Source organism: Palaemon carinicauda, chromosome 1 (assembly GCF_036898095.1).
Source record: "Palaemon carinicauda isolate YSFRI2023 chromosome 1, ASM3689809v2, whole genome shotgun sequence".
Taxonomy (NCBI): domain Eukaryota; kingdom Metazoa; phylum Arthropoda; class Malacostraca; order Decapoda; family Palaemonidae; genus Palaemon; species Palaemon carinicauda.
The window spans coordinates 238,219,319-238,246,811 of NC_090725.1; the positions used below are offsets into that span (position 1 = coordinate 238,219,319).

Sequence of the window (27,493 nt, forward strand, 5' to 3'; positions counted from 1 at the left end):
TAAACCTATAGACTTGACTTTTCCTTTCATATTAAAGTAGCCAAAACTATGCAATTGCTCATCACTATGCAGACAATATTAAAAAAAAAAGTGTATAAGCAGGAAAATTATTTTCAAAGTATCGTTTACCACAAGAAATTTTTGCAAATGAGACTTTGTACAAGACAACTGGTATTTATATGATGGAATCCTAAGCATATTATAGATCAATATGTATCAAAGAAGTCACCAGGGACAGGATATATATAACAGAAAGAAACAAAGGCATTTTTTGGGTGGCCTTTTAGGCTAAATCTTTAACCTGGATTGCTTGCTGTACGCGAGCCCGGCCGAGGTTAGGGGCTCATGTGAGCTCACTATGCTACCCGCTCAGATTCTGAACTGCGCGTTAGCAGAACCTTTTTTCTCTGGATCCTGGGTGAAACTATTATCAGAGCCTGTCGTTCTTGAGGTGGGACCGGAACGGTGCTCCTGCACCTCAGTCAGAAGATGAAGATGAGAACTTTCAGGCTTCAGAAGTCTCTAGCGGGATTCGAGGAGTGCTGGTCGAGCAGAGCCGGTAACCGCCATACAAACTGCTCTCACTAATTCAGCAAACCAGCACATGTCATTGATGAAGGCAGGAATAGAAGATTTAAGCTCACTTAAAGGTTCACGAGCTGCAGACCATGGGCGAGGTGTCCGTTGTCTAATCATCTGTAGAGGAGTGTGAGCACGCTTATCTGCATGTATGCGTACTGTAATGGCATACTAACACGCTCTGTCTTGGTAGAACAGGTTGGAAATTGTGAATATTCCGCCTTCGATGATGGAACTCTTGGCGAGATCACAGCCTGCTGCTGCTCTCCTTGCTACTGCCTAGTCAAATGCAGCTGGGCGATCGCATGAAAAGATGTGCTTACAGGACGAGCACTTCTACAAACCATTGCGTTGCTGGACGATCGCCAAAGTAGAACTACAAGCAGAGATGTCACATCACGAGTGGAAGGGCGATCATGAGCTGGAGCGTTGATGCGAGTTGGAGAGCTGTCATTGGCGCGCTGAACTTGATCGATGGCAGGAGATACACTCTGAGAAGCCAGTGACAGTGGTGGGTAGCCTGTGATGGGCACAGACGCTAGAGACTCCTCCGGTACGAAACTTTCGAAGCCCCTAAGAGGAGGATCAAGGTGAACCTCTGTGGAAGCCAGTGTGGGGAGATTGATTGAGGAGTTTCAGGCAGAGATCGTGTAGTGGAAGATGAAAGTAGTGGATTCTTCGACTTCTTCCGCCTCTTACTAAACCTCTCTCACTGGAAGGATGACCACTTCCTACACATATTTACAGGTGTCATCCTAAGTACAAGGTTGTCCTCGGCAGGTCGGGCACAGGGAATGAGGATCTGTCTCAACCAGAGACATGAAGGTACTGTACTGCACTTGTGCCCCTCAGGTCCAGTACAAGGCCGCCTGATGACCTGGAAGAAAAACACTCACAATCTGAAAAGAGAAATCAAAAGAAAAAATTAGTCTAATGGCAAGTCAGTATATGTGGTGGAGAGTGAAGAACGTCCACTCTCAACCGAGCCAAAAGCAAAAGTGACAAGACAACATCTGTGTGTGTGTGAGCAGGGTAGCTGGTACTACCCCTTACCCCTCCGCTAACTAGCGGTGTTGTAATTACACCTCGCTGAAAGTCTTATGGCTAGTCTTCCAGCTTTACCAAAACTATATTCCCTAATAAAGAGTGAAAGGGTTTGTATTTAGTGACAGATGAAATGAATCTTTAAACAAACTAAATTTGTAGGGTCTAACCTTACGTCCAGCGTCTGTCCAGTAGAGGTTGTCTGCAACCCAATCTACAGCTATCCCATCTGGAGTGTTAAAGCCCTGCGCTACTACAGTCCAAGGGTGGGAGAGGTTCTTCAGAGATACAACTCTAAAGTAGGGTATAAAAGTAAACTTTTACAAATTAAATTATCTTTAAGTGAACACTAATCTGGAGCTAGTGAAATATCAGTAAATCTAAGTTGGTAACATTCAAAGATACACTAAACATGCTTTTAAAGCAACCTACTACTATATTGTACTCAGCTGTTAGTTTCAGTAATAAAATTTCTCAGGGAACAGGAATGTGGATGAAAAAAAATCATTTGGATCATATTGTTCCAAAGGTTCTGGTTGAAATGGTTCTAAATTTTTTTTTTTTAATTGCAACATTAGTAACAATACTGTACATGTATATTAGAGATGATACTGTAATTTTTGCATGAGCATAGTACAGAAACTTGTTAAAATTACTATTCAACAATATAGTCCCAGGTGTTCATCACATTTCAGTGGTTTAATTTATGGTTACCCAGAAGGTGCTTACTTGTGGTTAGTCATTTTTCAAATTTGCTTTATTTGGTGCTCAATAGAACCAGCAGTCATATAACTTACCCTATTGGAATGTTGTGGGACTCTTGGGGGCAAGACTTGCTCCATCTGCTAAGTTACCAAACCCACTCAGTATTACATGACATTCAATCCTACCTAATAATGCAAATTCTCCATCTGGTTATATCCTTGTGATCTAAGCCTTTTCTATAGAACTATATTCAACTGAAAAGAAATATCCTTTTCTTGTTCATTAAAAAGTATTGGCCTTATCCTATTACATTTCCATAGGGTATATTATTTGTATTTCACAAGTACTATATGCTCTACAGTGGTAAAAGTTTCATGCTCAGACTATCCATGTAATTTTATGCTTTTTAATGATTTCACTCCTTACTTGTTTTCTTCATAGTTGAATCTAATTAGATTTTTAAAGCCAAAATGGCTCCTGTCAACCCCTTCACCATTTGCCTCAGTAAGGACTCCTGGCATCAAATACTATAGTTCACATCTTGAAAATCAAATTAATATTTTCAAAACAAATAAACTATTTTACATAGCTTTATTATTTGTTGGGAGTGACTCCTAGACATGTCAACCAACCTTGAAGGTGCAGTACTGTACATGGATTTTTTAAACCAACCTCTGTACAGTCAAATCTAGCTGTGATTAATCTGTGAGGTGGGGAGATGGGGCCATGTGTAAAAGCAATGGGTTCTTACTGAATTTATTTATTCATGTTACAGTTGCCTCACAGAACCATTACTTTTACATATCCTGAATAGCAACTTGACAGAAGGTCAGTTGAGCCGATGATTCTCTGGGAAGGAAAGAATAGAACTTCAAGAGCTGGCAAGAATGTGTACAAGCAACAAAGGGTCAAAGAAAGTGTCAGTATATAAACTGAAACCATGTACAAAACTGAATTTAGGCTTCCAGTAATCATACTAATATGTGCAAAAATTTGCATTATGCCTTAGGCAATAAACTGTGATGTTAGGGGAAATTGAGAGTACGAGTCTAAAGGCTGAAATATCTCTCAAGATCAGTAAGTCCAAAGAGGAGGGTGCCTGTCAAAAGTTCAAAAACTATGAAGACCCAGATGAATTAGTGGCTAGGAGTATGGCATGAGTCACGAGAGCAGCTGGAGCCATAATAGCTGTAAGAGGAGAATGTGTTACTGGAGCCAGTGAATGCCAGGAGGGCTGATGAACTGAAGTCACTAAATCCAAAGGAGAAGATGGTGCCAGGAGACCTACTAAAAGCCAGTGAAGCAACTGCAGATAGGAATGAAATAATTCAGAATCACCGAAGCCAGTAGAGCAGCGGTAATTAAAAGAGCATCTGAGGCCCTAGTGAGCTGTTGTATCCAAAAGGGGAATGGGACTATTTGGCTCTTAGCGTATTCAGTACAAGCTGTTTGGCGCAGCCCATTTTACCACAGATACATTAAGGTGTAGAATTATTTTAGCCGTGTTATACAAATAAATCATCAATTTGATATTTTTCGTTGTTTATTGTAGATTGAGTCATAAAATAATATAATACTTTAACTACTTAAATAACTACTTATGAACAAAATAAAATAATACAACACCCTTATGGCTGGATTTCAGTAGTTATATTGCACAATACAGTAATAAAAATTCTTTAAAAGAAACGAACAGTAACGACATTTAGTCTGTAATTCGTCTACTCCTAACCTTGGTTCCTTAAAATCTATAAAGTGAAAAAGAAAACTAACTCCCATCAATATGCCTCAACAACTTTGTTAAAACAGGGAAAGGAAAAGTAATTAAATAACGGACATACATAACTATTTGACAGATGTGCTGCTGATAAAATAACAGTTTTTGGAGATGTAAGAGGAAGACCATTGTAAAGCAAGTCCAGTATTCCCTTTAAAAATAGCTATTAATAGTTAGATGAATGAACAGACACATCCAAGTTCAGCATTCGAAGTGGAAAGGGATATTTCAAAAATAAAAATAACTATCAAAATTATTGGGGGAACCATACAAGTGTTTAACAAGTGCTGAGGAAATTTGTCTGAAGCTAGCAAAGCAATAAATAATGCCTAACAACAGCTCTAAAGAAGATTGGTTCGTAGGACAAGAAAAGACATTGCTGATTACCAAAATTTCAACCAAATTTAGAGGAACTTGTGATTCCAAATAGCTTTAAAAATATTCTTTAAATTAATATAGTGAAGAACCATTTTTATTAGTTAATGGCGTAACAATAACTGCAGAATTTTTGTATTTGGAAAAGATAGGAATGTCAAATTTCGTAACACTACCAAATTATATGTTTATGGAACGTTCACGATTTCCCCGCCTCGATTTTCACAAGTTTATAATTCAACAGGTACTATATAAAGACATTTTCCAACTATTGTATGCTTTGCTCCTAAATAAGTTACAAACCGCATATGTTAAAGTGTATGAAATGGTTTTGGAAATACAGACTGAATGCCATCCTCAACTGTGATTTTGAACTTGGGAACTTTAAGAGTTTACAACAGCATTTTTCTACAGCAGATATCTGGGGATATATCTTTCACCTGGCTCAAAATATGATTGAACATCTTACCAGTTTGAAACACCTAAGGAAGGATAACGATGACTGATTTTTCTTTGAAAACTAAAATAATACTTTATCTTGAAGTTATTCCAGTTGAAAAATTATGAAGCTATAGAACATTTTGCTTATGCACTTCTTGATGAACTGCAACCACGGCTTACTTAGTTCCATGATAATTAAAGAGGTAGAAGATTTTACTGAGACACTCTTTGCTATTAGAATGTGGAAATTATATGCAAGAACTTCAAACTATGAGGACAGAACCAAGTCACGCAGGAGCTGCACAAATAAGATTACAATGCGAGTTCAGAGTAGTACATTCAGTTATTTGGAAATTTTACGCATACTTCAGAAAGGAATAGACATTTGCAGTGAACAACTTGTTGCTGGACATCATATTTCATTGAAATGAAGGAAATTCAGGGAAGCAGATGTTTGAGTAGAAACAATAGTAAAATTTAATGATAAATTGTGTTGAATACTTTCAAGGAATTGCCTATAATTTTTTGTATATATTGCATTTCATATTTTTTCATTGAAATTTCTTTTGTTTTCTTTTCATCAATCTTCCTCAAGTGAATAAATATTGTGGTAGTTCAGTGTAAATATAATAAAGTTTTTTTTTTTAAATACGTGTGTTTGATAACCATTCTGAACTACATTAGTCCATCCATCCATATACCAAGGCACTTCCCCCAATTTTGGGGGGTAGCCGACACCAACAATGAAACAAAACAAAAAGGGGACCTCTACTCTCTATGTTCCTTCAGCCTAATCAGGGACTCAACCGAGTTCAGCTGGTACTAGTTTAGCTTTTCAATCTCGTGAAATTAAAACTCTCTTTATGGACCTTGATGCTTATGGAGGTGTAGACCCAAAGGGTATTTTTCCTTTTTTTTTTTTATAAAGACTGCAGATTTCTAAGCTTTTAGCATTTGTTGGAGAATTTGTAATGTTACTCCACTATGTAAATGTGTTTGTGGTAGGTCAAGTACAACTGATTACTGCCCAATTTCCATAACTCCCATATTATCTAAAGATTTTGAATGTCTCTTGGCAAAATATCTTAATAGGTTTGCTGAAGGTAATCGTCTGTTCCCTAGATTGCAATTTGGTTTTCATAGAGGCCATGGAGCATGTGATGCCCTTATTACAATCCAATGCTACACAGAAATCCCTTGATTGTGGTCAGGAAGTTCATATGATTTTAGTGCTGCTTTTGACCATGTTAATCATGAGGCCCTTGTTTTCAAGCTCAAACAGTTGGGAGTGGGCGAGTTGTTGAGTTGTTTCTTAGCATCATTATTGAATTTTTAAGTAATATATCACAAAGAATTGTTGTTGATGGGCACCACAGTGGGTATAGGCATGTGATATCTGTCCTCTTCAATTGCAAAAAAAAAAAAATGGCTTATCTAGAAAGTCTTTTAAGATTTTTGGAGATCAATCTATTCTGAAGAAGTGTTTTAATTCTTTTATTCTACATTTTTTCGAGTATTGTTCTCCTGTCTGGTCTTCAGCTGCTGATTCTCTTCTTAATTTGTTGGACAGGAACTTTCGGTCTAATAAATTTCTTATTCCTGATCTAGATATTAATCTCTGGCACTGTCGTTCAATTAGTTCATTATGCATGTTGCATAAGATTTTTTATAATTCTGACAATCCTTTACATTCAGATCTTCCCGGACAGTTCCATCCTGTTCGTAATACTAAGCATGCAGTTAATTCTAATAGTCAAGCCTTCTCCATCATGAGGCGTAATACTACACAGTACTCTAGAAGTTTGATTCCAGTTGTGACCAAGTTGAATCGGCAGAACTTCAAAAGTTCAAAATTGCTGCAAATGTTTTAATGTTGAACAGGCTGACATAAGTCCTTTCATAGTTTATACATGAATAATCTGTTTTAATGTTGTTAATGATTTTAAAAAAATTATTCTAATTGTTCATTACTTCTTAGATTGTTTATTTATTTCCTTATTTCATTATTGTGATCAGGAAGTTCGTATGATTTTAGCGCTGCTTTTTACCATGTTTAACCATAAGGCCCTTGTTTTCAAACTCAACAGTTGGGAGTGGGTGGGTCGTTTCTTAGCATCATTATTGAATTTTTAAGTAATAGATGGCAAAGAGTTGTTGTTGATGGGCACCACAGTGAGTATAGGAATGTAATATCTGGTGTTCCTCTGGGTAGTGTTCTTGGCCCATTACTTTTCATACTATATACACGTGACATGTGGTTTGGCCTAGAAAACAAGCTTGTTGCATATGCAGATGATGCTACTCTCTTTGCATCAATTCCATCTCCTGATGTAGATCTGATGTTGCTGAATCCCTTATGAGAGATCTAACTAAAATTAGTACATAGCGCAAATTATGGGGTATGAAGTTGAATCCTAACAAAACACAAAGTATGATTGTTAGAAGGTCAAGGACAGTGGCTCCTCATCATGAGGCTCAATACTACACAGTACTTTAGAAGTTTTATTCCAGTTATGACCAAGTTGTGGAATGATCTTCCTAATCGGGAAGTTGAATCAGCAGAACTTCAAAAGTTCAAACTTGCAGCAAATGTTTTTATGTTGAACAGGCTGACATAAGTCCTTTCATAGTTTATATATGAATTATCTGTTTTAATGTTATTAATGTAATCAAAATATTTTATTTTAATTGTTCATTACTTCTAATATTCTTCATCTATTTCCTTATTTCCTTTCCTCCCTGGACTATTTTTCCCTGTTGAAGCCCTTTGGCTTATAGCATCTTGCTTTTCCAACTACGGTTGTAGCTTAGCTAATAATAATAATAATAATAATATTAATAATAATAATGATGATGATGATGATGATGATGATGATGATACCAAGAAGAGTGGATGGAGCTAGTAAAGCCTTCCAGTTAGGTGAGCAGCTGGAGCCTGGCAAGCAGCTGGAGTAGGTGATCAGCTTGAGTCAGGTGAGTCACTGGAGAATAGAGAATTGTTGGAGCCAGAATAGTTGCTTCAATTAAAAGGGCAGCAGTAGTGCCACTATAAACAAGAAAACCACTAGAGATAGGAAGAATGGTAAAAACTGTGGGAGCTGTTGGAGCCTGGTGATTTGTTGTAATCTAGTGAGCTACCAAAGTAATATAAGTATATATAGCCAGACCAACTACTAGAGGAAGGGAATCAGATGTATTCACAAGAACGACAGGAAACAGGAGAGCTGCCAAATATGGTAAAAGGCTACAACAATGAGAGCTGCAAGATTAGGCATGCTGCTATATTAGGAGCAACTGATCATGGAGACCGGGCTGGAGTTATGAGGGACATTAAAGTAATGAGATCTGCTAAATCTATGTAAGTGGTGAGCTTCAGGAGGACCACTTGAGTGTACCATAGGTGGTGAAGACGGACACATTCTTATTACTTGAATTTGTTGTATTATGACTTTTTTCTTCTCTTTATCTGCAAGCCAAGATTTACAGGTCACTCATGAATAGTAGAGACACGAAACAGTGACAATGCCCTAGATATTAACCATATGATCACTTCCCAAGCCCCCTCTACGCCCAAGCTAGGACCAGGGAGGTCCAAGCTATTGTTGCTGATGACTCGCTAGGTAGACAGGCTACCCCCAACATCCCCCCTCATTCTCAACTCACAAAGATGTATAGGTTGTAGATATACAGCTGAAAGAAGCTCTGGTCGGTGGACCTTTGACGTTGGAATATTCCTGGTAGGAGAGGCTTTTCCAGCCTATGGGGGTTTCCGAGATTTCCCACCAGAAGATGAAAAATTTGCTCAATTGCTATCGAGGAGCCCGAGAAAGACATGATGCTTGGAGGAGAGCCTGTTTCAACTGTGCCACCCAGAAGGTGGGAGAATTGCTGAAAATATACACTAAGCATTTGATCTCCCTATCCCAGTCTGCCTACCCTCAGCATACCCGAAAATAGAAGGAGCTGAGGCGGAAGCTCCTCAAAACTGTTCCCAGGGAGGCGGTGAGTTGTCTTGAACAGTCCTTGGCCACTATCAATGTCTCTGCCTGTCATCAGGCAACTTGACAAGATGTCCTGCACCAGTTGGGTGTCCTACATGAGGTGACTCACAAGGGGAACCAGAAGCCAGAGGAACAATTGGCCATGTGGACAGTCATGGTATAGCTCGTATGTCAACAGAATTATCATGGCTGAACCTAAGTGTGTACCTGCTTTTGTGCATGCCCACACATGTACACTTCCTTGACCTGCTCCAAAGCCTGTGCCTGGGAAAGTGCGTCTGCCACCTTAGCGCACTCTGGAGAGGTCTCCTTAGTCCAGAGGAGGTAGTGCATGTCGTGCAAGACACCAGTCACATAGTTAATGAGTGCAAGAGATGCCCGGACCTGTGTTTGTGCTGTGGCTCAGCTACCTATCATATTGCTCAATGTGGGCAGCAAACACCCGTTCAGAGGTCAGCTACTGCCAGCAAACCAAGGAGGAAAACTGCTACGGTGGCATAGACTCCAATGTGGAGGCCAGTACCTGTTAGAGCTAACCAGACCCTGTCATCCTGCTCTGGTTCAGCCTGTAGTAGGGAGAGTCGAAGGAGTAGCGAGTCTAAAACTTCTCAAGCAGTTGATGAAAAGATAAAAAACAAGAAGTCAAGGAGCTGGAAGTCCAATGGTACCAAGGAGTACCATAGGGCGTTAAATTCAAGCTGTATTGAAAATCCTTCGTAGGGCCAACCTGGAACAGCTGACACCTGTCTCACGCATGCTTGTCCCAGTGACCTTGTCTGAGGTTTCATCTGGGGTGTTTGATACTTTCATTGACTCCGGAGCCGAGGTCAACCTCCTGTCTTTGATTGTGGTACAGAAATACCAGCTGCAGATGGTGCCAACACCATCGGTCTTATGGGTTTAGGGCAAACTGAACCTAAAAACTTAGTTACTGTACTATTGATCTCCATACTGCATTGAATGATGTTTGCCCTGAGTGTGTTCCATGTAGTGCCTTTGGGAACTATGGCTGTGCACCTGGTGCTGGGTTACCAGTTCTTGAGGACAGGTGGGATGATAGTTGACAGAACCCAGAATCGGCAGAGTGTTGACGGGACTTCCAGAGAGAGACTTTGGGAGTATTATGTGACAGTACATGAAGCCTGTTGCCAGCAAGTGCTTTAAGCACTCAAGGTCCACACAGCTGATTCAACTATGATTGGCGGTATTGAGCCTGTTCTTATCCCTGTTCCTTTAGGTACCCTGCCTGTCCATCCAACTGTTGGCCAGTGATGTATTATGATGGTGACATTATAACTCCCTATTTTTCAAGGAAAGCTACAGAGATACATAACATCTTTGAGCTAAAAGACTGTAAAGTCTCAGTTTTAGTCAAGGATTTACTGGAAGAAGCTGCCAAGATGAAGAAGGGTGCTTGTATAGGAAAGGTATTCACCATGGCAGTGTTGGATGCTCCTCTGTGGCGCCTGATAACATAAGATTGCAACATGACACTTGACCTAGGCGTATTGGAAGAGATAGACAGACTGTCTCTCAGACAAAATGGATTCTTCTCAGAAGAACCAGTTTTGCCAGATGACTCACTCTAATCTTTCGGTCATCAGTACTGGTGACGTTGATGTGGGAGAGTGTGCAAACACACCAATACATATTCACCTGTATGATGAGATACCCATATCTCGGAGGTTCCAATGGTTTGCAAAACTAATTGATAATCCCACTGAAGAACAGTGCCAGGGGTTATATGAACTGGGTATTATTGAGCCCAATATCTCTCCTTGGTTTTCGCCCATTGTCCCAGTCTGCAAAATGGACAACGGTATACGGCTGTGTGTGGACTGCCGTATATTGAATAAGGTGACAGTCTATAAGTTTTTGATGCCACAAATGGCAGATTCTGTATGAGAATTTCAAGGTGTCAAGTACAGTATTTCGCAACCCTTGACCCTGTTTGTGGATACTACCATTAACCCTTAGCAGAGGATGAAAGAGAGTACACTGCTTTCTTTACAGCCCTTGCCCACTTGCAGTTCAAACATTTATCACTTGAACTGAAAATGTACCTACACTGTTCCAGATAAAAATGCACAGTATCCTAAGTTCCCAAAGGCCAACGTAGTTGGGCCTCTCTAGAGGAACACCCGAAACTCGTTCTATAGAATGAGTTTTGGCTACTCTCCAGAAGCATGGATTCTGATATTAGTTAATTATCTTGGCCATCAGGTTGGACGTTCTGGTATGCATAAGCTACCAGAGTACATCCAGAAAGTGGAGAACTTTTCTAAATCTACCACTGTACATGTGCTACGAGGATTTCTAGGTGTGGTAAACTTCCAAAGGAAGTTCATCCCTATGTGCTGACAGGTAGCCAAACCATTTTCTGCGTAGACTGGCAAATAAAAATCTCAAGGGACCAGAAAACTGAAATGGACTCCAGGGATGAGCTGTTTCTTTGAGCACCTGAAGGAACCGATTAAGGACAACATCATGCTGTCGTACCCTTACTATTCTATAAACCCCAATCGCATTTTTCCCAATTTTGTATAGTATCTTTGTAGCTTATGGTTTGTCAGTCAATGATTAATGTCGCAACATTACACAGGTGTGTTCCATTGGTAGCTTACCAAGATATTGTCTTGAATGGGAGATCAACTGGATGATCTAAACAATAACACTTATACAAAGCAAGATAATTCTTCATAGGCACAAAAAATATTGGATGAGAGACTCAGAAAATTATACCTAATAGATGCCGAATGCTACTATGAAATGTTCAATAATTTTGAAGGGCTTGTTTTAACTGAAGGCCATAAATATTGATATAAAACATGGGTTTGTACTTTTATTAAAAATCTGTTCAGTATACTATTTTTACCTATTATTCAAATATTTGTTAAAATTTTTTGGTCTTATATCTGAGATTTATTTATCATTATTTTAAGTAAATATTGCATGAAGGCTCCCCAAAAATTGAAAAATCTCTTAAATGCTAAACAAAGCCATGTACCTATGCTATACAGTGCATTTAAACCATTTCAAAGCAAACGTGAAAGTAATGATACAGATATGACATACAAATAAAACATTAAAAGTGAAAAATTAAGAAGATATGATCACGTATAATACAGATTACAATTCTCATAAAGGCATGGAAATTACACACGTTTGATTCTTTGCTCTTACAAGGCAGGACCATAACAAGGTCTAACTAAAGATAATGTGGAATAGTATCCACATCACCCTCATTACAGTCACTTTTCCACTACTAGTGTCTTCCACCGTCCTCCCATGTTCAATGTCTATTTCTGATATTTTGAGCTGCTGAAGCAAAAACTACTTGATATGCTTTGGTAAAAATTTTATTTGTTTTGACCGAGTTATATCTCTATTCATTGCTACAGAGTTTAGGTAATACAAACATGAGAAGTCATAGTGGAAAGTGGTCTGGCTAATTCTTGTGAATTATAAAACTGAATCTATGATTATTCTGATCAAACTTCAAGAGATAAATGTTTTTCTTACCTGATAGCGTCAAGATCTATGTCTGTATAGAAAAGAAGGTCTTTTTCCCTATGGAAATCTAAAGCGATTGGATGGTTAGTTCCAGGAATATCAAGTGGAACATCCCATAATGGTTTTGTATCTAAGGATATTCTTCTTAGTGAACCTTTGCTAGCAAAAATCAAGTACGTGCTAGGTTCCAAATTGCAGTTTTGATGATCCTGAAAATATTCAGCTTTTACATAAACTTGATTATCATCTGTAGACATGTATAATGCATCAAAGGCCTCCTGATCAAATTGATAAAGAATGTCCAAATACAGTAAAAAAAATTAAGAGTATGTATTTCATGTACAAATAATAATCAAGGGGAAGTACTGAGTCAAGAGGATAAAACCATTGCAATAAAAACTTCACATAAACTAACCTTTAAAGTTAAACCTGTAGGACAGGCACAGGAAAACCCTTCAGGATTTCTTAGACAGAGATGAGAACAATGACCATTATCCCTTCCGCATACACTCACTCCGATTGTTGGGCCCTGTGGTATTAAACAATGTCAAAATTGTACACTAAATCCCTTCATCCTTAGTAGTTTAAAAGTTAGAATGAAAAAAAAATCTGGTTAAACTTCCAGGAAAATGTTCATACAAAATATTCATAACTCTTGACACACTTTTGACCAGTACAGCACTCGGGTAGTTTTGTATGATAAAAAAAGCATTTTAGATTCCCTCTTCCTATCATGTACAAAAAAGTCAAGTCCAAAATGAGCATTTGCAAGAACACTGAAGGTTTGTAGAATAACCAGATATTGCTTCTCTATTTCATGTATAAATTTTAGTTTATGATCTTAGATGTTCATGAGGTTGACAAGTTTCATTGAAAAGTTTCCCCATTATTTGTTTAACATTGTTATTCATCTTAATTTTATTTTTTTCCTATTATATAGTTTATTCTTTACTTTGTTTGTTTTTGACACTGGGCTGCTTTCCTTATTTGAGCCAAGACCATTGGGCTAGAACCATTCTGCCTTTCCAGCTAGGGTTGCAGCTTGGCTTGTAGTAATAATATTGATGATGATGTCAATATTGTCAATAAGACAGCTATACCATAAGAGTTTTTTATCACTATCCATCACGTAAGGAAGTTTTTTTTTTTTTACACTCTCAGGTTTTATATTGCTATCAAGAGACATTAGTTTTTTCTTGGAGATTTAAATGCTATTGCACTCCCAAATAAACTACTGTACTGTATATCCTACTTTGTGCTAAAGGTACACAATTCCGTTTGAATTAATACCTCAGTTCAAATTCATATGCTGTAAAATAAAAGATGACAAATTTTTATATAATGTGTATTTTTCCTAACTACTGTATATAAACCCGGGTACTTTACATAGGATAGAATAAAAGGGAAGCTGGAGAATACGGCAGTTAAAATCTTTATAACGAGGTGTAAACAGGTGGCCAGTAGTTACCGACTGGAAGCACTTACTTTGATTACAGCCGGGTTATGGCAAATAAGTATGAGTAAAGGACTCGGGTTCATATACAGTAGTTAGGAAAAATATAAATTATCTCCAAATATGTCATTTGTTCTATATCAAATGCACAATACTGTCCTTTACACAGGAGACTCATTCTTAGTCAAACTGGCTAGGTACTTATTCCAGGTTACTAATAATTCAGACCCTTGTAAGTGGTACAGATTCAAGGCTGTATACACCTCGAGTTTAAAGGCTGCTCATGAATGGCAGAGGCAAGGGAAAGTGACATTGCCCTAAAAAGCAGGACATTGCCCTGGGGACTGACCATATATACATATAATCAGCACCCAAACCCCCTCTCCACCCAAGCTAAGACCAAAGAAGGCCATACAATGGCTGCTGCTGACTCAGCAGATAGACCTATAGGCTCCCCCACACCCCCAATCCTTAGTTCAGTTCACAAGGAAGGTGAGGTTGCAGCAACAAAAGGAACTAACGAGTTTGAGTGGGACTCGAACCCCAGTCTGGCAATCATCAGTCAGGGACGTTACCCCATGGGCTACCATATCCAGTGGTTTGGTAATACCATCGGGTCCACAGCCCGAGTAACAAAGGATGCAGAGCAGAAAATCTCTGTAGTAACATTGAGGCATATATATAATAATGGGCTTGCCTGGTTACACCATATCTCTATGTAGTGATGATGAGGCATATACTGTATATATCAATAGGTTTGCCTGGTTACAACACACTCCCCCTCGTAACGAGTGCGTGGAATGACACTTCCATAAAATTCAATAGAAAAGCTACAGCTCAGTGGGGCTTACATGCAATCGAATCTATTCAAGCTGACAGGGTTTACGATACTGTGCCCCAAGAGAGGGGAAGATGAAAAGGAAAAGGCAGTCAATCATGACTTTCATCCCCATTTAATACTTAACCTCCATCCTTGATCCAATGGTAATGGTCTTGTGAGGAGCCAAGGTAGCTATACCACATGCTATACCACATGCTGTGCAGCCACTACAGACCATAGCAAAAAGGTATCTAGGAACCTGTGGGTCAATTTCCATAGGTAATGGGCAGTAAATGTGGTTTGTCTTTCCAAGACAACTTACCTGGAGTACCTGCGTCGGAAAGGTTCCTACAGAATGCCAGGGTCATGCTGACCCTTCTGACATTGTGAGCTATAACCTGAGCTATCCCTGGGGCAGAAGGTGAGGGTGATGAAAGGGTATGACTAATAACTTCTCATATCCAAGAGGATATTGTAGTCTTGGTCACCTTTTCAACTCTTCCAGTGCTGATGAAGAGGTGCTGTAAGTGAGATTGAGGTTGCAAGCGTACATTTAAGGTAGTGTCTCACCGTCCTCACAATGCACAAAAACAACTGATCAGGATTGTCGGTTAAATCTCTAAGGCTCACTACCTGATAAAAAGAAAATCTGAATTTAGGTAACAACAGATTTTGGGTTTTTGCTACAAACTCAGTGACAAAGGAGAATGAGACCTATCTCCAGGGCTCGGTATGAGTCACGATGAAAGAAAGACCATGCAGCTTTCTATCCTACTTAGAGTAGGTAAGGGCAAGTGAGAAAACTGTTTTGAGGGCAAGATTTTTTTCTGAGGCAAACCTTAAGGCCCGGATCACCCTCTGAGAACCTATCATTTTTCCAAAAAATCTAATTTGATTTTTTATGGATTTATATTCTATAACTAATCAAACATACAGCGCAAAGTTTGTTTGAACATTCTGGGGACAATTTTTTTGGTCACGGAGCTTTTAAGGGTTATGGGTGTAACCGTTCCATAAGCTATCTAAAGGGTCGAGCGCAAGAATAACCCTTATGCAGTCTGAAATAGTTTATTTCTTGTTTTTTGGTATTTTAGTTTCATTTCATATCTGAAAATCTAGTGATATCTGGCATCTGCTCTCCTCTTTAGTCACTCAAGGCTGTGAGACACACCATCAGTAGATTAGGGAAAGCGACTATTGCTGATAAAATAAACCCTTTTCAAGGATTTCACATTGTGATAACATCCCAGCAGTGAGGCTATAAATGCCAATAAAGGCGAGAGAGAGAGAGAGAGAGAGAGAGAGAGAGAGAGAGAGAGAGACGGACGTTGGCGATATCAACACAACTTGATACCAATGTAATTAAATAGCAATCATTTCTATTACAATAAAGATGGACAAATCAAACTTAATATCGATATATAACTGTTTAGAGAGTTGCATGCAAAAATAATATCAATCATAACGTGAATAAACAAAGTATCATGCAATAAAAAGTTCATGCATGTCACTGAAAACTTTGAAGCGCGATTACTCAAGACTGACTTTTTCCTCTTAGAATATTTGCTAAAATAAAAAAAAAAATAATTAAATAATTTTGAAACCATACGTTAAAGTATATTTGTTTTGCATTTCTTGTGTATTTAAGCTTTTTTATATGAAGTGATAAATAATATTACTAGAGAGAAGGATTTAAAAAACCCAAAACACAAAATTCACCTATTTATCGATTTATATCGATCTGTTTGAGATTTTTAGAAAAAATAAATTGCACATTGTTTACATGATATTTGTTTATCAACATGCAAGAAAGGGGAGTCTTAAATAAGAAAAAAATGAGACCGCAATTCACACGTGACGACAGACATACGTACGGAGTGATGGACGGAAAAGGAACAAACATATTGAGTTCCTATGCTCATATAGTGTTGGCAATGATAATATAACTGTACCCAGAAAATATCTAGTTACTGAGTAAAACAGCTTTTATTATTGATATTTTTGCGTTTAAAGGTGATCCGGCTCTTAATGTTCCATAGGGAGTCCTCTCAAGACAGCGTAAGACCATAATGATGTCCCAGAGTGGTGTTCTCCCCTCTATCGGAGAACAGGACTGTTCAAAATTTTGTATGCGCATCGTTAGTTCTATCAAAGAGGAAATATCAATTCCTTTCTGCCTAAAGGCCTGGCTCAAAACTGAGCAATAGCCTTTCACCGCTTACATTGAACAGAGCTTTTCTCTTCGGGGGTAAAGTAAAAATTTGGCTATCAATGGAAAAGAGGTTTCGAAAGGAGAGAGACTTTTACGGTACCAACCACAGAAGATAGCACACTTGACCTGGTATACGTAAGTTGAGGATTTTCTTCCAGAGATATCCAGGTATCTTTTGCGTAACTTTGCAAAAAGCTTTTCTCTGAGAGGACATGCTGGATAACCTTTATGCAATAAATCGAAGAGATTTCACTAAGCTTTAGAATATCTGGATGCGTGGTTGGCACAACAGGTCCGTGAAAGGAAAAATTTTCTCTGAGTCTCTTTTAGGAGTGGAGGGTCCAGGTGCCTTTCTACTTGAGAGTATTTCGGCGCTACTAGAGTCATATTCAGGTTCGGAATGGACCGGGCTAAGTTCAAGGCATTCCTTATCAGACACAATAGCAGAAAAGCATGGAAGCTGAGGCCATCCCAGTGATACTAGAAGGCATCAGTTATTATTATCATTATTATTATTACTTGCTAAGCTACAACCCTACTTGGAAAAGCAAAATGCTATAAGCCCAAGGGCTCCAACAGGGAAAATAGCTAAGTAAGGAAAGGAAATAAGGAAATGAAATATGAGAGAAATAATGAACAATATAAAATATATTAAGAACATTAACATTAAAATAGATTTTCCATTTACAGTATATACTATAATAACTAAGATTCATAACTTGGAAAGATAGAAACATGAAATCAGGAATTAATGGATTTTGAGTTTTTACACCGAGACCTGGAACCGTGAGACACCTTCCTCTACCCCCTGGAATGGGTGATGTTGAGTGCATGCAGCTCGTAACACGTTTAGCTAACTAAAGCAAGCAGAAAGACAGTTTTCAAAGTAAGATCACTATCTGAGGCTTACCTTTACTACGTTCAAAGCAGGTGGAGTCACCCCAATCAGAGGGCAGGTCTACTCAAAACTCCTGATAAGCATAGAAATTTCCTTCGAAGAAGAAATATTTACTCCCTTTAGTCTAAAGACTTGGCTCAAGGTTGAGTGATAGCCTTTTACCACTGAAATGAAGCAGTTTCTAGGGGGTAGTACAAAATGTCGGCAATTAGAGGTACAGAGGCCCTGAGAAGACACCAACTATAAAAGATGGCCCACTTAGCCTGGTAAACAGCTGCCGAGGATTCGCAGAGGTATTTAGACATCTGATGTGCCTTTCTCAGAGATGCTGGGTAACTTCCACTCATGAAGCCAAAGGAATCCTAAAGCGTTGTGGAAAATCCTGGTGAGAGATAAACGTACAAGGTCAGGGGGAATTTGCAATTCTCTTGAAGTCTTTGTTAGGTGTAGGAGGTCTGAGTACCACTCCATGTGTGGCCACCAATAGTAATGATAGGTTGGGATTGTCCCTTACTCAACTGAGAACTCTTCAAAAGTAGGCAGAACAGCGGAAAAACAAAGGCATTGAGACTACCCCATTAGTGCTGGAACGCGTTCTCGAACTCGATTGTCAGAGAACCCAACAGAGTCAAGATCTTGAACTCTATTGTCTCAGAACCCAACAAAGTCAGGATCTATGTCGCTACTGGATGACATAAAGACCACTCTGAGCTGACTACTGTACCTGGGTTTTCCTGCTACCTTGTCTGTTATAATATTCCTTTTACCTGGAATGAAGTGGGCTGAAAGCATAATTGCATTGTTCTCTGCCCACACAAGGGTCCTTACTATTAGATGGCATAGCTGTAGAGACATAGTATCTCCTTGTTTGTTGATGTAGGACACCATGGTTGTGTTGTCACTCATCAACACCACCAAGTGACCTGGAAGAAGAGGGAAAATTCTTGGAGAGCTAAGAAGGCTGCTCTCTTCTCCAAAACGTTTATGTGGTCCCGGTGATCTTCGTCAGTCTAGGAGCCGTATATCATATGACTGTTTAGGTGAGCTCCCCACTCTTCTCTGGAAGTACCCAAGAAAAAACTTCAGAGGAGGCAGCAAGAGAGGGCATCCTTCTAGAAGGTTCTCTTCCTCCAACCATTATCTAAGGTCCCTCTTGGATTCTTCTCCTATCCTTACAAGAAGAATGAGTTAGGAAGATGTGTCCTAGTTGACTTTAGTTCCAGCTGAAGCACTCTCAAGCTGCAACCTACCTCCTGGCACCTACTTCTCTAGGAATGTCAAGTGTCTCAGGGAAGCTGGGAGAAACTACTGTTGTAGGAAAGGAAAAGCTGCCTTCACCAAACGAGAAAACTTTCTTGGAAAGAAAAAACTATCGAGGATGGTGTCTATGTCCATCCCTAGAAAGACTTTCCTCTGCGTTGGTGATGGTACAGACTTCTCCCAATTTACCCTGAGGTCAAAGTCTTCGAAAAACAAGAGAACCCTGTCTCGACAGTGAAGAAGTTGTTCTTCTGATTACGCCAGAATCAATTAATCGTCCAAGTAGCGTAGCAGGCAGATCCCATTGGCGTAAACCCACAATGATATTAGCTCAAAGACCCTTGTGAAGACCTGGGGTGCTGTAGATAGGATGAAGCAGAGTACTTTGAACTGAAAGACCCTTCCTGCTATCACTACCCAGAGGAACTTCCTTGAGGATGGGTGAACAGGGAACAAAGTAAGTATCTTTCAGATTCAGAGTTACCATGAAGTCCTGCGGTCTTATCACTTATCTGATGGTGGGCGCTGTCTCCATCCTGAAGAGTGTTTGGAAGATGAAGTTCTTGAGAACTGAGAGGTCTTCAGCCTCGAGACGCCTTCCTTACAGAAAAGAGTCAACTGAAGAAGCCTGGGGAACGGTTGTCATCCTCTTGAAATGGACCCTTCAGTAGCATGCTTTGCATTCCTTTTGCAGGGAAAAATTCTTTGTTGACCCCTGGTGATAAGATAATGATGTTGCCAAAGGAAGAATTAGGGGTGGGGGAGAGCTGATGAATGGAAGGAGCTATCTAGACCAGAGGATCTCAACTGTCCATCTCTCTGCTCTGTGAAAACACCACCTCCCCAATTGGCCTGAAGGCATCCCTTCCCTAACAAAGGAATTTCCCTCTGCTGAAAATCCCTCTGCTTTTACCTTGGAACTGGTTCTGTCAAGAAGGAAAAGACTGCGTAAAAGGGGTCTTAAGGATAGAGTGAGGACTACCTCCTCCTCTCAATGTCGATTTTCAGGTTGGTTGAGTATCCAGTCTTCCTTGACCTGACATCTGCTGGTGGAAAAAGCAAAAGTTGCATAGAAAATGAGTTGCGAAGGGTAAGACCCTTTCGTTGACTGATGCGTTTACAAAAGCAAAAAGACACTGTATCTCGTTGTTTCAGTTCCCAGTTTTTCCACTGGTTGACAGCCTGATTCAAGAGGGACTCCACCCCCCTAGCCCCTGTGAGGACAATGTCCTTAAGGGCTTGCTTCTTGGTTGAGTAATTAAAATCTTCAGTGTCAGCCAAGAAGTCGATGGTGCCAGACCAGTGGTCATTCCAGGAAGCAGCCTGCATCATTGCCATGGCCGTGACCTCCATGCTAAACATCTCCACTGCCAAAAATGAAACTGAAATCGAGGATAAACGTTCCAAAGACCAGCCTGGGGTCAGTGTCGCCACTGATGGATCGAGAACATGAGGAGGTGGAAAGGACTCCCGAATGTTTCAATACTTTCAATGTCGAGGAAAGGCCGAAGGGATCTAATGGGAGGATCTCCCTACCATAAGGAATTCTTTGGACCCAGAGACCTGGACCTTTACCTTGGAAATTCTCAACTTGGGTAAAACTAACCAAGGAAGTTTGGGTTTACCGGTGCTGGGGACGCGACACGGGAGGTCAATCATTGCCATCTTGCCTTATGGAGGGGGATATTAATTATCCAAGGCCATTTAATTTCCTATTTCACTGAAATACTTTAAGGAAAGTGGAGTCTCTCTCCCTCTTTTCTGCCTCCTAAGGACCAGGAACTGCTGGTTGAAGAAGGTCCACTTCAAAACCCTCCAATTCTAACTCAACATCATCTTCTACTGGGACGTCATCTTTTGTCTGATGTGATAATCCAGCTAGAGCCTCTCACTCTGGAGTCCTTATCACTTACAAGCATGAAACTGTCTTTGCTCTCCTTCCTAGGGCACCTGCCGAGAAGGGAATGAGGTTACTAGTCATAGTCCTTGGGTCTACTGGTAGCTACTCATCTAGCAGAGGGCTGGTAGGAAGAGAAATAGTGGTAGTCTTCTTTGCTAGAGAAGGATGTTCCAAGGAGAACTTAGTCAGCAGGAGCTAATAGTTCTCTAATCAGTGAAATTTCTCTTGAGGAGAGTGAACCTCTGTGGGTTCTCGCCTGAGTGTCTCCTTTGGGGAAGAGGTTAACCAGAATTCTGTCCCTGATGATCTTGGCACATACTATGCTCAGCGAAGAAAAGGGAGAAATGGGATTCTCCCTCCTTGGAGCCCTCAAACTTGCTTGGGAGAGTGGTTGAAACTCTTCCTCTGAAAAAAGGTGATGGTTGATAATTCCTTAAGAGAGAAGGCTGAGCCTTCTAAGGGTGTCTGGAGTGCCTTGTAGGCCTATGGTCCAATTGCTCAGATCATGGCCTTGGAGGATTGTCAGGCAAAGTAGGGTCAGATAATGTTATCTTCCCCTACTTAACTGCACAGGTAACCAGAGGGCAAGTGTTCACAACGATCTGTAGAAGTCTGCCTTAAAGCTGTTGTACATGTTGAAGACGACCACTTTCATGTCTAGTTTAAACAGGTGAAGATGACGAGTCCTGTCTGTGGGTATTGGTTGTGCAATGGTGTCTTCGATCACGAGGCTAGTTAGCGTTTTCCTCTACAAAGGAAAAATTGTAGGATCGCTTGCTTGATGAGCGCAGTCAGGCCAAGTGTATGTTGTCCTCTAATAAAGAAAGATAGTAAAATATTTCATGTGTCAAGCATGATCGGGGCAAGCAAGCATTATCCTCTCCTGAGGAAAGATCGCAAAATACCTTATGTGATAAGTGCAAGCAGGACAAGCGAGCATTATCCTCTGATGAGGAAAGCTCATAGGGGCGCTTGACTGAAGCCCCTTGTATAAAAGGAGGTGAACATCTAAAAGTATCTTTCTTGTCCAGCAAAACACGAGAACACACTTGTTTTTGCTCGTTGGCTGGAAGAGAGCGAGGGTGAGGTTCCGGAGGTTTTTGGTGAGGGTCATCTAGGTGATGAGTCATCCTGTAAGCTAAGAGAGGCCTCCTCTGAATCATCCTCCAGAGAGGAAGGATCGTGCTGAGGTTGCCCAGCATCCCAGCGAGCATGCTCCAAAGTGATGACAAATTCATAGAAGGGCGGGGCCAAGAGGCTGGAGCGGCAGGATCAAGCACATCCTCTGCAGGCAGCAGGGTGATGACTGAAGATCCCTGGGCAAACACTGCCATAGCCCATCAGATGACCTCTGATGGGCATCTGAAAGCCAAAAACTGCTGCTGCTTATCCTCCGAAGGGGAACCTTGGATACCCAAAGAGGGCCACAGCATACACAGAGTGCCAGACTTCTGAAAAGAAAAGAGAAGGGGGGCTCCTGCTGAGGAAGAGGTCCAGCTGTTTTTCTAGGAGAAACATATGGACCTCCCTGCAGCAGTGCTTGCCCTAGGATGGACCTCCTTGTACCAGTACCTGCCCTAGGATGGACCTCCCTGCACCAGTGATTGCCCTAAAGTTAACAGACCACCACTCTTACTCGAATGGCCTCTAAAGGAAGCCAAAGGAGAAGAGTCAGAAAGAAGTGTACCGGGGATTTGACTTCAAAAATGGCCCCAAAGGTGAAGAATCCCTTTTAGGGTTACTCTTTCTCCTCCTGCCATACTTGTCCTACTGGAAGGATGGCCACTCCTTAGAAAACTCACAAGGGTAAACTTGCAAACATCTATGCCCTTGGCAGTGAGGGCACAAAAGATTATGATCAACCTCAAGGGGAATCATGAAAGTATCGCAAGTTTTCAGTGGTACTCCTGGACACTTCCATATAACAGGAGGCATCCTTGAAGTAACAACCACTCAAAGCAAACATGCTGGAATAAGAAAAATAAAGTATGTATTAGAAAAACTCTACCAATGAAGAGCTCCATTCAGCAAGAGGTGTGTTCTCACAGACAGCTAAATTTTAAGTGTATTGTTTGTGAGCCCGTGGGGGCAGGTAGTCACCTCCCCACTGCGGTAAGTAATTACCTGTCGATCGTTACACCTTATAATTTTAAATGCCGTGTTACAGCTTTGCTGTTTTCTATCTCCTATAAGTAGGAACAAACAAACTTTTGTGGTTTCTCCCTACCAGTTGAAAACTTAATCTTACATTAGATAAAATAATTGACTGATTTGGACTGGTTTAAGAATATATCAAATTATCCATTCAAATAATTCCTAGAAGCTTAGGACTAATTTTCATTTGGAAGAAATATAAGTTTCTGGCTAAGAAAAAAATTTACAAGAATTTAAGTAAAGCTGTAGTTAAAAAAATCAAATATCTAAAGTAATTTGTATTTTTCCTAGCATTACAACCTGACTCCTTTTATAAAGGATGCTGTCTCCGTGCAAGCTGAAGACAGTCGTTGAAATTTGGATAACGAGCTGTTCTTCAGCTGGTGAGTGTTCAAGGCGAGGAGCCCCACCCCCTTTCCAGCTGGAGAGCCTTCCCTTTTGACCTTTCAGTCCAGGAAGTTGGAGTGAAGGATTCTGTTTTGTATGGCTAAGAAAAAAATACAAATTCCTCAAAAAACATGATAAATTTGGAAGTAATTTGTATTTTTGCTAACTACAATTTTTTTTTTATTACATAGTAGAATGATAATAATGAAGATAGAATATGAGCATTAAAATTTCTAACAATGTGTTAACAACTGACTGGTTGTTACCTGTTGGCCGCAGCTATGAGACTACTCAAGACTAGAGAACATTGGTTTGATATTGGAGTGTCCTCCGAAAAGAGTGTTCACCATGGCTAATGTCTCTTCTGCCCTCACCAAGTGGAAAACAGCCACTGAGCAATTGCAGAGCAATTGTTATCCCCTTAAGTGAATAAGAATTTTTCAATTATCTTACTGTTGTCAGGTGTTTGAGGAAAGAGGAAAATGTGTAAAGAAAAGACCACACTATTCAGTTTATGTGTAGGCAAAGGTAAAATGAGCCATAACTAGAGAGGGATCCAATTTAGTACTATCTGGCCAGTTAAAGGACCCAAAAACTTTTTAGTGGTAGTATCTCAAAGAGTGGCTAATGTCTTGAACAACCTACTAGCTACAAGGAATGAAAGGTTGATAGGACCTGGCCTGTACATGCAAGCAGGGATCCTTCCTCAAAACGGGGATGTTGATTCAGAGATATATACCTATATGATGATCAAATGGTTGGTATGAAAATCCACTATCCCCCGTCACAAATGAACTCAATAAATATATGAAATAGACAAGTAAAGTAACCCAAAGAGATAGCCTCACGACATCATGAGAAAGAAACTATGTTGCCTTGAAAGGCGCCATTAAACTTTTGAATCAGCAAAACCAACCTGAGGCTCTCCTGTATCCCCCCCCCCCCCCCCCCGGTATGCGGCAGCGGGAAGGAGGTGGATGGGACATATAAAGGCCAGATGAGATTGCATCATCTGCCACTGCTATCAATAGGGAAGGGGGCGTAATCGGAACACCCATATGTCAAGAATACAGGTGTCCAGGAGAAGTCCTTCAGCCATGACAGAGTGCTGCTAAACCTTCCTTTTTTGAAAGTACCATTAATTGTGAATTAGTCTTTTAACTTAAACATTTCCCTCTGTGTTCCTTTCCCTCCGCACAATGTTAACTCTGAAACTGTTCATTGGTTATCTGAAACTTGTGAGAAATTACAAGTGCAAAAGTAAAGTAAAGCTATCCAAGATGTTCCTAGTTTAAGTAAATTGATTAACTCTGATTTGAAAAAACTAATTTATAGAAAATCATTTAGCCTGTGCACATATATGTCAAACACTTTAGAAAAATATATACACCCTGTTATACAGTCTAACTGCTGTCTATCTAACCCTCATTTCCAATTATTTTGACTGTTTATTCTATTGACATTACATGCTACCTCGTTAAAGAGAGATGGGAGAGATGCTTCTTTAGAAAAAAAAAGAATGGAGCTCTGAAGTGTAAATTACCAGCATCAGGTCTGCTCCTCTACGCAACGTTTCAACTACTTGGTCCTTGAGAGGGGGGGGGGAGCAATTGAATGAAGGAGAAGAGCGTATCATATTATCGCTCATTCCACTTAAATCTACAAGTTACCACAGACAAGATGCATCATTGTCCTGTGTGTGAGCTGGGCAGCCACCACAGGACCAAGTACAAAGGTGTCAAGGGACTTGTGGATATACTCTCACAAGTAAAAGCCCATGTAGAAGGTCTACCTGTTCCAGACATTGGTCTTCAATACTTGGTCCAGTGACAGGTTTCTTCTGAAGACATTACCCCTGACTTCATGAGCCCTGATCATAGCTGGAATCTCGACCTTGTCATTAGGCAAGGTGTAGGCTCTATGGATGATATCACGAAGCCAAAATGAAACCTTGTTCCTCTTTTTCATCCTGCCAGTGCTAACGAAAGTCTCTGACACTTACACCTGAAGTGTCAGATCCTTTTTAGATACTTTACTTACTTTACTTTAAGGGTCGTTTTTTTTTTTTGGTCCTATACAGCAGGGGAACCCTACTCTCTATAAGCCTCCGCAGTCATTTTATCATGTTTGTTTGAAAGCATTCAACATTTCACATCGCATATTGCTCATTTACTGTTAAATCGTCACTATCGAAGCACTCACTGAATAAGAGTCTTCAGTTTCCTCTTGAAAGTCTTAATACAGTATCTTCAATCATTTGGATGTCTCATGGTTGCTTATTGTAGTCTCGGGGCCACATACGTATTTAGCTTACAGTTGACATATGTTTAGGTTCCAATAGTTTGAAACTATTTGTTGGCTGCACAATGTGTAGTAATTCTCATAGATATTTTGGAAGTCTTTAATAGGCAGCCAGTGTAAATCAATTAGTATAGGAGTGATCCTTTCTTGAGGTGGAACACCTTTTATCAGTCTTGTTTCTTTGTTTATTGTTTTGTAATTTCTTATATTTTACTTTTGGTAAATTGTAGTAGATGGAGTTACAGTAGTCAATCTTGGTAATACAATTTATCACAAACTTCTTTACAGAATATTCATCCAGGTACTTTTTTTTTTTTATAAAAGCAATGTTTCTAAGATGATAAACAGCAGTTTTTACTACATTTTATATTTGGGCATTGAAAGACAAGTTACAGTCAAGAGATACGCCTAGATCACAAACTATACTAAATATGGGGACAGAGTCATTATTTATGTTTACTTGAATATCACCCAAGTTTCTTACTTTGTTTTACTTTCTCACCACCATAAAATCAGTTTTATTTCTTTGTATCTAATTTTAGTTGTTTGATTGTCATCCATTCCCTAACACTGTCAAGAATTCGGTTTAGATTTTCAGTAGTGTCATCTATATCATCTTTGGGCTCAGGCCATGTTGTCTTGATGAAAGGGTTCCTTAAGGTACCCTTCTAAGGCATATTTGCTACAGTGATACTCTCAGAGAATTAAACCGAAGGTCTCTAGGATGCTAACTCCTGGTGCAAGTATCCAATAAAGGATATCGCATAATATCAGGGGACATATTCTAGATACGACACATGGCAATCTTCACCCCGAATAGATTTAACTCTTCGATGTAAGGGGGAAGAGTGGCAAAAGAAAGGGGTGCCGTTCTAGGTACCCGGTGGACCTCCTTCCCTACTACTACTGCGACGCCATTCCTTTTCTAGTAGCCTGTTAAGCGTGTTGTGCTCCCCGTTATCACGATGTTTTGTTACTAGCTTTTGGACTTTAATCTTGCAATCTCCAGCATCTTCATCTTCTGGAAAGTTGAATATTAATTCTTTCCTGTGTATAATTTTAGTCTCCCTTTTCACAGTTAAATTCCAATAATTCAAGTGTGTTTGGGTGAGCGTTGCCGAGACCGGAGGCAGCCATTTTACGACTGCTGTCACCCATTACATTCGCATTTTATTTAGTCAGTAGGGCGACACTTCCCGGTTTTAAGTTATAATGTTGGCTAGTTAGGCAAATTATACAAGCTGTGATATTGCATACATGAAAATTATTCCTCTTCCTATCATGTGGCTTTACTTATCGTATGCGGCGGGAAGCCCGGTGGTACCAACTACCTTGGCCGGGGCTCCTACCAGAGCTAGGTTACTATTGCTCATATATACGTTAGTAAAGTAATTCCCTATGTTTAGCCTCACCCTATCATTCCTTCTCAATTCGTATGAGAGTTTACATTCTCTAGAGAGAAGAGGCTAAACCCTTCCTCCCTCCCCGAGTGTCGCCGCCGTTATAGGCTGCAGCCACTGTCTCTCTTCATCGCCGTCAAGTAGAACAAAGTTCTTACTGCCTCCGACTTTGATTTACATAGTGACTTACTCAGGGTGCCCTTGTCTTGCCGTCGACAATGTAATCAGCACAGGAAGCTCTGCTTCCTCAGTTCATTGTTTGAGGGAAGCAGC

At 40.0% G+C, this 27,493-nt stretch overlaps 1 protein-coding gene across 1 annotated transcript in view; it reads right to left on the bottom strand.

The window, feature by feature from the left end:
- Lrp4 (LDL receptor related protein 4) overlaps nucleotides 1-27,493 on the bottom strand; it is a 339,698-nt gene that overhangs the window by 108,357 nt on the left and 203,848 nt on the right. The window contains exons 18-20 of the mRNA XM_068388178.1: nucleotides 12,851-12,964; nucleotides 12,445-12,644; nucleotides 1,794-1,917 (exon numbers count right to left, since the gene is read on the bottom strand). Coding sequence (XP_068244279.1) covers nucleotides 1,794-1,917; nucleotides 12,445-12,644; nucleotides 12,851-12,964 — 438 coding nt within the window. The remainder of the gene's footprint in view (nucleotides 1-1,793; nucleotides 1,918-12,444; nucleotides 12,645-12,850; nucleotides 12,965-27,493) is intronic.